Raw genomic sequence first — 14,699 nt, forward strand, 5'->3', positions numbered from 1 at the left:
GATTTAAATCTGTATGTTGAAACGAAAAACCACTAAAAGTATTGTTGAATAACCAATTATTTAATTTCGTTTTCGTCCGTTCCCTCTACATCCATGCATGTCGTCAGTTTCGCCATGTCGATTACATTAACCTGTCTAAAATATCTATAGTTTCTTTTAGTTTCGCGTCATTTTAAATAACGAGAGTCTACATGGTCTAAGAATCAGTCTATCAAGTCTCGATTCTGCACGATTTTCGTTGAAACCCGTCAGTGCCGTCACTTGGTACAAACAGCACAGGTCAGCTCCCTTCCGTTGACATATGGAAGACACGGAAGAGCGCCACAAGCTCCTGCCACCGGATACAGTAACGCGCCATTCTTATTAGTTTGACTAGCGGAGACATACTCTGCATCTTCATCAACACAAATGTAGTCACGTTGCTTCTTGTGGTTGTAGTATTCAGTCATCAGGTACCCATGATACTCCTCGGTCCAGCCAGATGGACAATCATTCCGTGCGGGCATCATAAGCATTGAGCCACGTGACTTAACGAAGCAAACGACGCAGGGTGCCTCATGGTCATGGAGGTTTTTCTTAAATGGGTTAAAAGTATTGACTTCATACTCAGTGCCATACACGTATCCCGAGTCCTGCCATCCATCTTTATACTTGTCATACTTAGGATTGTTTGGAAGGCAAAGATAATTTACTCCACCACCTTGGTGAGTGTAATATTCACCACCAATTATACCTAATAGATTAAAAAAGTTATATTATTCTAAAAATATGTGCAACCATTTTTTTTTCTAGTTTTCTACTTTTTGCTACTATACGTGTATCTGCTCTTTTTTTTACATTTATTTAACGTGAATAATGGAGAAGTGTTTTTGTATTTGACTTCCATCGACCTAGATCTTTCTTCAGGTTGAGAATATCAACCTCAATTACCTATCCTATGTCCGCCACCTAAGTTTGAGTCCTGAAGGAAATACATCTGCAACCGACAGTGTGAGCGTCATTTTTTATGTTTATTTTTGGGCAGCAAGCAACAAGCCAAAAGAATTCTTTATTAATTTTATATAGAATAGCTACCTTACTGTTTTTCCCCCTCTATATTTGCTGTTTATTCTTTTTTGTTAAAACTTAGGGCCTGATAGTTCACTTTATATTAACTTTATTCCGACAAGATAGAATTGTATATTTCGATAATGTTCTGTAGGCAATATCCTCTGAATTATGTCTACTTTTTTGTTTCCCTTATTCTGCAAGAAGTGGTAATTGTAAGCATTGTAACTTGTTTCGTTATTTTGTTATTATCGTTGATAGTTACAAAATCTCTAGAAAAGTCGATTCGTAAGCTGATCATTCGATGTACCTTTATAAACAATTTCAGCGCCACTGGGACAAGTGGTCCTTCCCCACCGAACATAGTTGGCCCCAGACTTCCCAGTTTGTCCTTTCTCGCCTTTCGCTCCCTGTGCTCCTACAGCTCCGCGGTCTCCTTTTTGACCAGGGGGACCTGGGACAGAAACACTGGAACCAGGCTTCCCAACCTCTCCTACAATGAAATAAAAAGTAACTGCTTTATACCAGAGGGGTCCGGCGAGTCATGAAGTAGCTGTCAAAAACGATTCCCGCCTTATACTGTAGTATTCATTTGCTATAAGTACATGTTTTACTGACATTATTTGCTGTAACTCTGGCCTTCAAGGCCAGAGGCTCAATGGTTTCTGTGCATCTTCAGGCATAATATTCTCTTTCCATCACAGAGACACACGCAAATCTGGATCAACATCTGTTTCTCGGTCTTTTCTCGTCACTTTTCTCGATCTTAATTACTCTTGACATTCTCATGAAACAGACATCGGAAACGAAACTAGACGGTCAACATTACTGTACATGTAAGTGTCTTAAAATCTATTTCTTATTTTATTTTACCATAATTATGTTCCTCTATATACTGGCAATTACTTTCTAACTACTTTCATAGATGAGACGGTAGTTCATCGCAGGATTACTCCCTATCATTAACCTGGCCAGCACCCAATTATACACCAAGATGGAGAGAGGTAGTCAGAGAGTAAGCAGTCTTGCCCAAGATTACAACACAATGACAGCAGCCAGCGTTTCAACCCCCACAGCTCGACCCACAGTCCAGCCCACTAACCATGAAGCTACTGCGCCTCCGCTACTTTTCTAGTATAAGCTTACCTTTTGGCCCGATTCGTCCGGGTTTTCCAGGAGGGCCAGGAGGTCCCATTAAACCCCTTCCATCATTTCGGTCATCACGCCCTAAAATAAAATCAACAAAAGTGGGGCACCTGAGTGGAATAAATAGCGCACTCAAAGTGATAAGAGAACAACACCCCATCAATAAGCATTTAAAAAAGATTGAAATCTTTGATCTACAGATTAAAAGTAAGCTTTTTAAAAGAGAAGTTATAGAACAGGCAAAGAAATGAAAAATATAAATAATCTTCAAAGACTGATCACATCATGACTGTTAGTTTTATAAGCAAACCTAGAAGGTAACCCAAAAACCAAGAATCACTTGACTTTGGCTTCAGTAATGCTTCAATTCTAAAAATATAAAAAGAGTGCATGGAGGAATTAGCTAACTAAATGTATTACCCTAGACCATAACGAGACACTACATCAACTAATAAAATTCAAGATTAACTACATAAACTACAGCGACTACCCAGACTAAAGCAACTATACAAAATGAAGCAATTACATAAACTACACCAACTACACAAACTACAGTAAAAACAAAATCTACAGTAACTACACAAACTACGGTAACAACGCAAACTACAGTAACTACACAAATTACATTAATTACACAAACTGCAGTAACTACACAAACTATAGTGACACACCAACTACAGTAAATACGCAAACTTCAGTAACCACAAACTACACAAACTAGAGTAACTACATAAACTACAGTAACTACACAAAACTACAGTGACTACACAAACTACAGTAACCACACAAACTACAGTAGCTACACAAAACTACAATGACTACACAAACTACAGTGACTATACAAACTGCAGTAACTACACAAACTACAGTGACACACCAACTACAGTAAATACGCAAACTTAAGTAACCACAAACTACACAAACTAGAGTAACTACATAAACTACAGTAACTACACAAAACTACAGTGACTACAAAAACTACAGTAACCACACAAACTACAGTAACTACACCAACAACACAAACTACAGTCACTAAACAAACTACAGTAACTACACAAACTACTGTAACTACACAAACTACACTAACTACACAAACTACACTAACTACACAACCTACAGTAACTACACAAACTACAGTGACTAAACAAACTACAGTGACCACATCACCTACAGTAAATATGCAAACTACAATAACTACACAAACCACAGTGACTACGCAAACTACAGAAACTACACAAACACACAAACCCCAGTAACAACACAAACTATAGGAACTAAACAAATTACAGTAACTACACAAACAACTGCAACTACACAAACTACAGTAACTACACAAACTACAGTAACTACACAAACTACTGTAACTACACAAACTACGGTACCTACACAAACTACGGTAACTACACAAACTACAGTAACTACAGAAACTACAGTGACTAAACAAACTACAGTGACCACATCACCTACAGTAGATATGCAAACTACAGTAACTACACAAACACACAAACGCTAGTAACAACACAAACAACAGTAACTACACAAACCACAGTAACTACATAAACTAAAGTAAGTACTGAAATTACAGTGACTAAACAAACTACACTGAGTACACAAACTACAGTAACAACACAAACTAGAGTAACTACACAAACTACAGTAACTACATAAACTACAGTGACTACACAAACTATAGTAACTACACAAACTACAGTAACTACACAAACTACAGTAACAACACAAACTACAGTAACTACACAAACTACACTAACTACACAAACTACAGTAACTACACAAACTACAGTAACTACACAAACTACAGTAACTACACAAACTACACTAACTACACAAACTACAGTAACTACACAAACTACAGTAACTACACAAACTACAGTAACTACACAAACTACAGTAACTACACAAACTACAGTAACTACACAAACTACAGTAACTACACAAACTACACTAACTACACAAACTACAGTAACTACACAAACTACAGTAACTACACAAACTACAGTAACTACACAAACTACAGTAACTACACAAACTACAGTAATTACACAAACTACAGTAACAACACAAACTACAGTAACTACACAAACTACAGTAACTACACAAACTACAGTAACAACACAAACTACAGTAACTACACAAACTACACTAACTACACAAACTACAGTAACTACACAAACTACAGTAACTACACAAACTACAGTAACTACACAAACTACAGTAACCACACAAACTACACTAACTACACAAACTACAGTAACTACACAAACTACAGTAACTACACAAACTACAGTAACTACACAAACTACAGTAACTACACAAACTACAGTAACTACACAAACTACACTAACTACACAAACTACAGTAACTACACAAACTACAGTAACTACACAAACTACAGTAACTACACAAACTACAGTAACTACACAAACTACAGTAACCACACAAACTACAGTAACTACACAAACTACAGTAACTACACAAACTACAGTAACTACACAAACTACAGTAACTACACAAACTACAGTAACTACACAAACTACAGTAACCACACAAACTACAGTAACTACACAAACTACAGTAACTACACAAACTACAGTAACTACACAAACTACACTAACTACACAAACTACAGTAACTACACAAACTACAGTAACTACACAAACTACAGTAACTACACAAACTACAGTAACTACACAAACTACAGTAACTACACAAACTACACTAACTACACAAACTACAGTAACTACACAAACTACACAAACTACAGTAACTACACAAACTACAGTAACTACACAAACTACAGTAACTACACAAACTACAGTAACCACACAAACTACAGTAACTACACAAACTACAGTAACTACACAAACTACAGTAACTACACAAACTACAGTAACTACACAAACTACAGTAACTACACAAACTACAGTAACTACACAAACTACAGTAACTACACAAACTACAGTAACTATACAAACTACAGTAGCTACACAAACTACAGTAATTACACAAACTACAGTAACAACACAAACTACAGTAACTACACAAACTACAGTAACTACACAAACTACAGTAATTACACAAACTACAGTAACTACACAAACTACAGTAACTACACAAACTACAGTAACTACACAAACTACAGTAACTACACAAACTACACTAACTACACAAACTACAGTAACCACACAAACTACAGTAACCACACAAACTACAGTAACTACACAAACTACACCAACAACACAAACTACAGTAACTACACAAACTACTGTAACTACACAAACTACAGTAACTACACAAACTACAGTAACTACACAAACTACACTAACTACACAAACTACAGTAACTACACAAACTACAGTAACTACACAAACTACAGTAACTACACAAACTACACTAACTACACAAACTACAGTAACTACACAAACTACAGTAACTACACAAACTACAGTAACTACACAAACTACAGTAACTACACAAACTACAGTAACTACACAAACTACAGTAACTATACAAACTACAGTAGCTACACAAACTACAGTAATTACACAAACTACAGTAACAACACAAACTACAGTAACTACACAAACTACAGTAACTACACAAACTACAGTAATTACACAAACTACAGTAACTACACAAACTACAGTAACTACACAAACTACAGTAACCACACAAACTACAGTAACCACACAAACTACAGTAACTACACAAACTACAGTAACCACACAAACTACACTAACTACACAAACTACAGTAACCACACAAACTACAGTAACCACACAAACTACAGTAACTACACAAACTACACCAACAACACAAACTACACTAACTACACAAACTACTGTAACTACACAAACTACAGTAACTACACAAACTACACTAACTACACAAACTACACCAACAACACAAACTACAGTCACTAAACAAACTACAGTGCCAACACAAACTACAGTAAATACGCAAACTACAGTAACTACACAAAATACAGTAACTACACAAGCTAGAGTGACTACGCAAACTACAGAAACTACACAAACACACAAACGCCAGTAACAACACAAACTATAGTAACTAAACAAATTACAGTAACTACACAAACAACTGCAACTACACAAACTACAGGAACTACACAAACTACACAAACTACACAAACTACTGTAACTACACAAACTACAGTAACTACACAAACACACAAACGCCAGTAACAACGCAAACTACAGTAACTAAACAAATTACAGTAACTACACAAACAACTGCAACTACACAAACTACAGTAACTATACAAACTACAGTGACTACACAAACTACTGTAACTACACAAACTACAGTAACTACATAAACTACAGTAACTACACAAACTACATTAACTACACAAACTGCAGTAACTACACAAACTACAGTAACTACACAAACTACTGTAACTACACAAACTACAGTAACTACACAAACTACACTAACTACACAAACTACAGTAACTACACAAACTACAGTAACCACACAAACTACAGTAACCACACAAACTACAGTAACTACACAAACTTCACCAACAACACAAACTACAGTAACTACACAAACTACTGTAACTACACAAACTACAGTAACTACACAAACAACTGCAACTACACAAACTACAGTAACTACACAAACTACACTAACTACACAAACTACACCAACAACACAAACTACAGTCACTAAACAAACTACAGTGCCAACACAAACTACAGTAAATACGCAAACTACAGTAACTACACAAAATACAGTAACTACACAAGCTAGAGTGACTACGCAAACTACAGAAACTACACAAACACACAAACGCCAGTAACAACACAAACTATAGTAACTAAACAAATTACAGTAACTACACAAACAACTGCAACTACACAAACTACAGGAACTACACAAACTACACAAACTACACAAACTACTGTAACTACACAAACTACAGTAACTACACAAACACACAAACGCCAGTAACAACGCAAACTACAGTAACTAAACAAATTACAGTAACTACACAAACAACTGCAACTACACAAACTACAGTAACTATACAAACTACAGTGACTACACAAACTACTGTAACTACACAAACTACAGTAACTACATAAACTACAGTAACTACACAAACTACATTAACTACACAAACTGCAGTAACTACACAAACTACAGTGACTAAACAAACTACAGTGACAACACCAAGTACAGTAAATACGCAAACTTCAGTAACTACACAAACTACAGTGACTACACAAACTACAGTAACTACACAAACTGCAGTAACTACACAAACTACAGTGACTAAACAAACTACAGTGAGAACACCAACTACAGTAAATACGCAAACTTCAGTAACTACACAAACTACAGTGACTACACAAACTACAGTAACTACAACGTGACAAACACACAAACGCCAGAAACAACACAAACTACAGAAACTACACAAGTTACAGTAACTACACAAACAACAGCAACTACACAAACTACAATTACTACACAAACTACTGTAACTACACAAACTACAGTAACTAAAGAAACTACAGTAACAACAAAAACTACAGTTACTACACAAACTACAGTTACTACACAAACTACAGTAACTACGCAAACTACGGTAACAACACAAACTACAGTTACTACACAAACTACAGTAACTACACAAACTACAGTGACTAAACAAACTACAGTAACTACGCAAACTACACTAACTACACCGACAAACTATAGTAACTACACAAACTACAGTGACTATACAAACTACAGTGACTGCACAAACTGCAGTAACTACACAAACTACAGTGAGTAAACAAACTACAGTGACAACACAAACTATAGTAACTACGCAAACTACACTAACTACACCGACAAACTATAGTAACTACACAAACTACAGTGACTATACAAACTACAGTGACTGCACAAACTGCAGTAACTACGCAAACTACAGTGACTATACAAACTACAGTGACTGCACAAACTGCAGTAACTACACAAACTACAGTGAGTAAACAAACTACAGTGACAACACCAACTACAGTAAATACGCAAACTACAGTGACTACTCAAACTAAAGTGACTACACAAACACAGAAACTACAGTAACTAAACAAACTACTGATCGGCAGTAACTAAACAAACTATAGCAAGTTTATTTAGATCGCTTTATTCAATCTTTCTTGGTAATACCGTAGCACCAGGAGTATAACGATATGTTAACGATTAATTATAGTGTGCATATCGAATAACGTAGGTCGCTCATTTTTCCATACCTTTTCTCCAGTTCTTGCAGTCGTTGATTAGTCAAGTTGGTGCTCTTCTGACTCTTGTCGTGCCTGTGACCAGAAGGTAAAACTGTTAGGAGTTTGTAGCTTTTTTCAAGGAGTTTAAGGGAAAAATTCTTTTTATTATGATCTAGGTGAGGCATTTAAAATTTACTTATCATTTAGTTACGATTTAATTTAGTTGTCGAATTACTTTCGTATAAACAAATATTTTTAGTAGGAAGTGTTTTAAACTGTGGTGCTTTTCTAAATTCCTTCCATCAGTCTTGAAACACTTACTGTATTACACTCTCATAGACTCCTGTGATCATTTTCAATTCCGTTGGAGTAAGCGCAAGAGCGTTAAATTCAAATGGATTTTATGAAGAAACTTTTCACGTTGTCGTTCACTTCGCGAGCTTTGATTTTGCAGTAAGATAATTACAAACGGACTGAAAAATTAGGAAACTTTACTCACTTTTCCTCCAAGGCTTTTAGTCGTTTTAGAATGTCCGGCATGTTGGGTGTCGCGTTTTTGCTGACGGATCTTTCATCTAATCGCAGATGATTTTTTTCAGCAACTTCATTTTCATGATGCAAATCTTTCATGGCAGAGGTGCCCTGAAAGACTAAGCCCAACACGAACACAGCCACGAAACGAAAGCCGGCACTAGGTACGGAAGATTTCATAGCTGACCCTATACAGTTTCAATCTTTTACGGAAATATCGTAACTTTCTCACGATAAAAAGGAAGCGGCAATGGTATAATCTAGAGCAAAGCGTTTGTTTCCTTGACTCACACGATTGAAATTTGATTAGGAGGTAAAGTAGAAACAATGTTCTAGATGAGTCACCGCGGCACGCGAGAAATTTTTCGCGTTGGCTGTCTCATTAGAATTAACATACCGTGAAAGATAAATTGTCAGATTTTATATTATCTAGACATCCACATAAATCTAAAACTACGTTAAGGTTTATATTATTTTATCTTATTTTATTTATCTCGATTGAAAAAAGAGGAAGTATAAGAATATTAGTTCTGAGATAGGAAGTAATCGTCTCATTGAAGACAATCGACCTGTCAATCACATACTGGTTTGTATTTGTTTGATTTGAGTTCGCAAGATTAAACAGACGGACTATGGTTAACCGACCGATTACAGTCTAAAATAATGCGCGCACAAGAAGTAGTGCAAGATTACTCAAGCTGGCGCAATATTAGAGTGAGAATACGTGGGCTTTGCCTTTTACCTGCAAGAAATTTTCGAAACGCAAGAAATTAAAAATCTAAGAGCAAGAAACCCCAAGAAGTTACGAGTCTCAGCATGCTGCAAGAAACGTAAGACGTTCCCGAGTAATTCTTATTAATTCCTTTGTCGAGAAAGAAACGAATGAAAAAGCGAGAGAGAAAAAAAAGAGTCGTGTGGTCATCTTTGCCCGCTGGTCAGCAATTCTCGATTTTCAAACTTTGGGCAAAAAGGGGCCTAGACGAGTCTACCCTGACGTCTTTGTTTTGCGTCTCTTTCTTGTTTACTACTGACAAAGAGGGTTATCATAGGCTGGACACCCCATACAACGGTGTTATGACAGTTCAGTGCAAACACTACACGTGGTCGCATAAAACAATTTAACAGCAGACTACTTATTCATAATTTCACTGACCTGTTAACCGTCCTTAAACAACATTACCATTACAAATGTGTTGTTTTCACTAATCCACAATACTACAGACAATTCATAATAACTGCCGCATTCTCATTGGCTAGTTTTTACCGTAGCTAGACACATAGATAGCACCATCACTCACCGGCGGAGCTTGAAAGTTTTGCCGAACTTTTACCACGTTTTAAGTTTATTTTAAGTTTAAGACGAAAACACGCATTAGTCAAACTTCGATAAACAAAGCAAACTTAGCTTTATCGGATCAGTATGCGAATGGATTGAAGTCGGTAATAGGGAACTTAAGATGCGAGGACGGGAACGGCAGTGGACGCGGGAAACTTTCGCGGGTCCCGTCGTGTCGCTAAAGACAAAATGCTTAAGATCTGTATTTTCGTAAAGGACAGCGACGTCAATAACTTGAGCTTCGTAAAAGCCATTCCCAAAAGCAATGACTTCCTTTAGACTGAAGAGATGGTAGAAATCTTATCCTATTAAGCTTAAACGATGGCGAATAGTCGATGCTGAATATATTCTTCTTATAAGCGAAGCAAACATCTCTGTCAGTATTTTTTTTGTAATAAAGAAACTAGAATTTCCGTACGAAAAAATTAAACGAACAGTCTGATCAACCTGCTTCAGATGGCTTTTTCCCACTGATCGTTTGACGACTTTGAGAATCCTGTCTCTGAAGAATCCTGACATTGGGTGAACATTTAGCCCGTTAGGCCATTTGCATTGCGGCGATAATATTGTGTTTTCTTAGCTTTAGACAGCAACGAGCATTAGCCACGTTAATTAGGGCTTAGAACTGCAATTGAACGTTGGATTGCGTGACCTATTTAATGTGTTTGTTTTATTGAGCCGTACGAAAACATAAAATTATTAAGAAATCGAAAAGACCTAGCTAGTTAAGTCACGAAACTGATAGTAGCAATTTAGTTATGGAAGGGTTACTTTGTTGGCGGCCTGGCCGAGTGTTTTAGGGCGCTGGATTTGCGATCTGGAAGTCCCTAGTTCAAATCCTCCATCGTACCGCAATCTGGATTTGCTCTCAATAGTTTCAAGTTTAACTCCTCCTGAAGGCTATATGATTTAGGTCAAGAGACCATGATCTGCTGTTTCGGTACTGTAAGTAATATATCAAACACAAAAGCCTGTGTTCGACCACACTTCCAAACACCGAGAAGAAAGTTGAAAATGCGACGCGCAATGTCTTGAATGTTTGATATATCTTCTCAATCGAAACTTAAACTAAGGAGAAAACGGAGAATTAAAATCGTCAAAATCTATGCTAACTAAGATCAGATATCCAAACACCGTCACGGTCATGATTTCCTTTCTTTAAACTTGATGAATTGTTAATGAGTTTGAGAAATAAATATCAACATCGCGGAATGATATAAACAAATAAGAAAAAGGATATTACACTCACCCTTACTGGGAATGGATCCCACGATCAGTGACTGGGAATTACGAGGCATTAACCCAATCCATTTCACTGAACGTTCAATGATCAGAAGTAAGTTGAAAAGTAGTTGACGGGGTGTCAACGAGTCTGCCTGGGTGTGAATTGAAAAGTCACATGATTCATCAGGTGAATCTCAAAGTGCCTCTCTCCACCCAGTTGTATAAATGGGTACCAGCGAATTTAATGCTGGGGGTAACCCTGCGATGGAATAGCATCCGATCCAGGGGGAAGTAGAAATACTCCTACTCGTTTCATACTACAGAAACCGAGATAAGCTCCGGTCTGATGGGCCACTTGGCTCGTATGCAGACTTAACCTTACCATGGGGACAGGTAGCAAAAGTAACAACGGAGAGCCTGTCAAAACGAGTTAAGATCGGGGATAGATCCTAGGGGAAGCCCGACAAGAAATGAAGATTGAGATGCCGGGGTTCCCTCTCAGGCTTCCTCTGGAGGCCTGTTTAATTCTTTTTACCATAGCTTCTATTCATCAGGAGCTTTCAAAGTATAAGCGGGCAAAAAAGGATGCTAAACAATGCTGGGATGATTACGTAGCTATAAGAAACACGAAGGTTGAAAGCACTTTCAACCAAAAAAAGCTAATTTATGATACTCAACACAGTCATGCTTCAAGACCTCTTTTCATTTCTACTTCACTTATTTTACTTCTGTAGCATCTGATGAGCATTATTCGTAACTTGCTTACTCGTCATTTTGTACACACAGCGCACGTCAGCTCTCGGCCAGAAACGTACGGGAGGCATGACCTTCCACAAGGCTCAAAAGGGCGCCATCCCTGTTAGCGTGACTGCCGTGAACAAATTCTTCCTCTGCATCAATGCGAAGGAAACTGGCTGAATGTTTATGGCTGTAGCGATCTGCCATCAGGTACCCATGGTACTCCTCGGTCCTACCTGAAGGACAGTCATTTCTTGCGGATATCATCAACTGAGTTGCACGTGATTTGACGTAACACACGACACATCGGCCTTCGTGTTCATGGAGGTTGTTTTTAAATGGATTATACGAGTTGACTTCATACTCAGTGCCATAAACATATGACTTTGACTGAAACCCGTCCTTGTACTTGTCGTATTTTGGGTCGTTTGGCAAGCAGATGAACTCTCCTCCTCCACCTGTGTGGCTGTGGTGACTTCTTCCAACGACACCTAAGCACACAAAAATATATGAGCTTATTGACTGAGTGGGAGGGCTGGACTGGTAAATATCCAGCTATATATAAAGATCGCAAACTTATTAGTCATTTGACGCGATCATTCTGAAAACACGGTCACTTTTTTTTTTTTAGTTAACGAAGAGACTCAGCACAATAAGTAATCACAAGCCCTTTTCTTGATTATTTTTCTTCCTTAGAGCACAAAAGCGATTTACGGCGTGACGCGACATCGCGACCGGAGATAAGTAAGTAAGTAAGAAAATAATTAAATACATGTAAATAGGTGAGTAGTAAGTTAGTCAGTGGGACGGTTATTCGGTGCTCGGTGGGTCGGTCGTCGGTCGTTGTATTGGTCGGTCATCGGTCGATCGATCAGTAACTAACTGGAGTTTATCAGGGGTGACAATTGACAGCAGTTAGGACGCGCATAAACAATAAGCTTGAACATCCGTAAATTCATCTTACCTTCACAAACCATCTGAGCACCGCTAGGACAAGTGGTCCTTCCCCGGCGAACATATTTGACCCCAGATCCCCTGGCTTCGTATTGTCCTTTACCGCCTTAAGGCCCACGAGGTCCCTCTGACCCAGGACTAACAGCCGGACCTTTGTCTCCCTTAGTACCAGGAGGGACTTGGAGCTGGCTTGTTGGTACCAGGCTTCCCCTAAAATGTCAGAGAATTTAGTCTTTTTACGTACTACTGTGTTCACACTGAACGAAACCTGTTTAAAGTAAATATGCTTAGGGGAAACACTTTGCTGCTGAACATGTTTGAAATTGCATTGTTTACATCACGTATCCGTTTCAAACACGTTCCATGGCTAACTCTATAATTCACACGGTTTTATAGCACTTGCAAATTGTGAAATCGTTATCGTTAGGCTTTGCGGTGATGTTCTCCCAAATGTACTGTTTTCTGTCCACGGCTGATAATTGCCCATATTGGAACTAAATATTTTGTATTATCGTAGTCCCAGTACAGTATTTTTCGACTTGCCTCCTCTCCGCTTTCGGCCCGCCATTTTTAACGTAGATCGCTCTATCGGAATCGAAATTACCTCCTGGGGTATAGTTTCAATCATGATCATAATAAATGGTTTGGTGATGAATCAACCAATGTACCAATTGACGTGAACACTTTTCGCAGTGAAACATGTTTCATTCGTAATCAGACTCAACGCGTTTAGGGCTAGAGCAGGAGCTAGTGTGAACATAGCTAAGACAGGAGAAGTTAAATGTTTACAAATACCAGTATAAGGTTACAAATACCAATGTAAGGTTACATCTTCCATTTCTCCACAAGGTGATCCTCCTAAATTAAACAATCTCGACAATTCCACTATTTATACAGTCACTTTTTAATTTTTTTTTGATTGAATAGCTTGCCATATGGTGGTGTCTCACCGGCGCCCCGGCTTTCAGTCCGGCAGAAAATCTTCGCAAGAAGTGGGAAGCGAGAGAAGGGCGCGACTCAGTAACTTAAACCATAAAGATAAGCACCTCTCTCAACAACTCAGAGATGACATTTATAACCTTCATCAAAGAAACAACCATGTTGAAATTATTTATTATCCTGGACAAAATTTTTGATCACTTTAATTTCTAATGTATAATTTTATGCTACGCGATAAAGTAGACGCTTTAGGCTATCTAACAATGAGTTTGAATTACGTGGTGGAAAATATTACCATTTTAGGGAGTTGTTCGTCAAAAGTTTTAAAACAGCAGTCTTAGGCCATTAGGCCATACTTGTAATAGGCCATTCCGTTTTCTTATATTTTGAAGGAAAATGAGGGTAACTGAAGAAACAACGTTGGTACCAGTGACCGTCGAACACAACTGCCCTGAGTTTCAATACTAAATCTATGACTAACTGATATTTAGAACTAGACTTGATTGATGGCTTTGTAGACACAG

At 37.8% G+C, this 14,699-nt stretch overlaps 1 protein-coding gene across 1 annotated transcript; it reads right to left on the reverse strand.

The window, feature by feature from the left end:
• On the reverse strand, nucleotides 1–9,164 carry LOC145466747 (uncharacterized). Its single transcript, XM_081450455.1, has 6 exons — nucleotides 8,953–9,164; nucleotides 8,484–8,546; nucleotides 2,504–2,562; nucleotides 2,194–2,274; nucleotides 1,358–1,540; nucleotides 1–733 (listed from the first exon to the last, which is right to left on the reverse strand). Exons 1-6 carry the CDS (start codon nucleotides 9,162–9,164, stop codon nucleotides 258–260), a joined length of 1,074 nt encoding a protein of 357 aa, XP_081306581.1. The 3' UTR covers nucleotides 1–257.
• Between the last annotated feature and the right edge of the window lie 5,535 nt (nucleotides 9,165–14,699).

This window comes from Orbicella franksi, chromosome 13, assembly GCF_964199315.1.
Source record: "Orbicella franksi chromosome 13, jaOrbFran1.1, whole genome shotgun sequence".
Taxonomy (NCBI): Eukaryota; Metazoa; Cnidaria; class Anthozoa; order Scleractinia; family Merulinidae; genus Orbicella; species Orbicella franksi.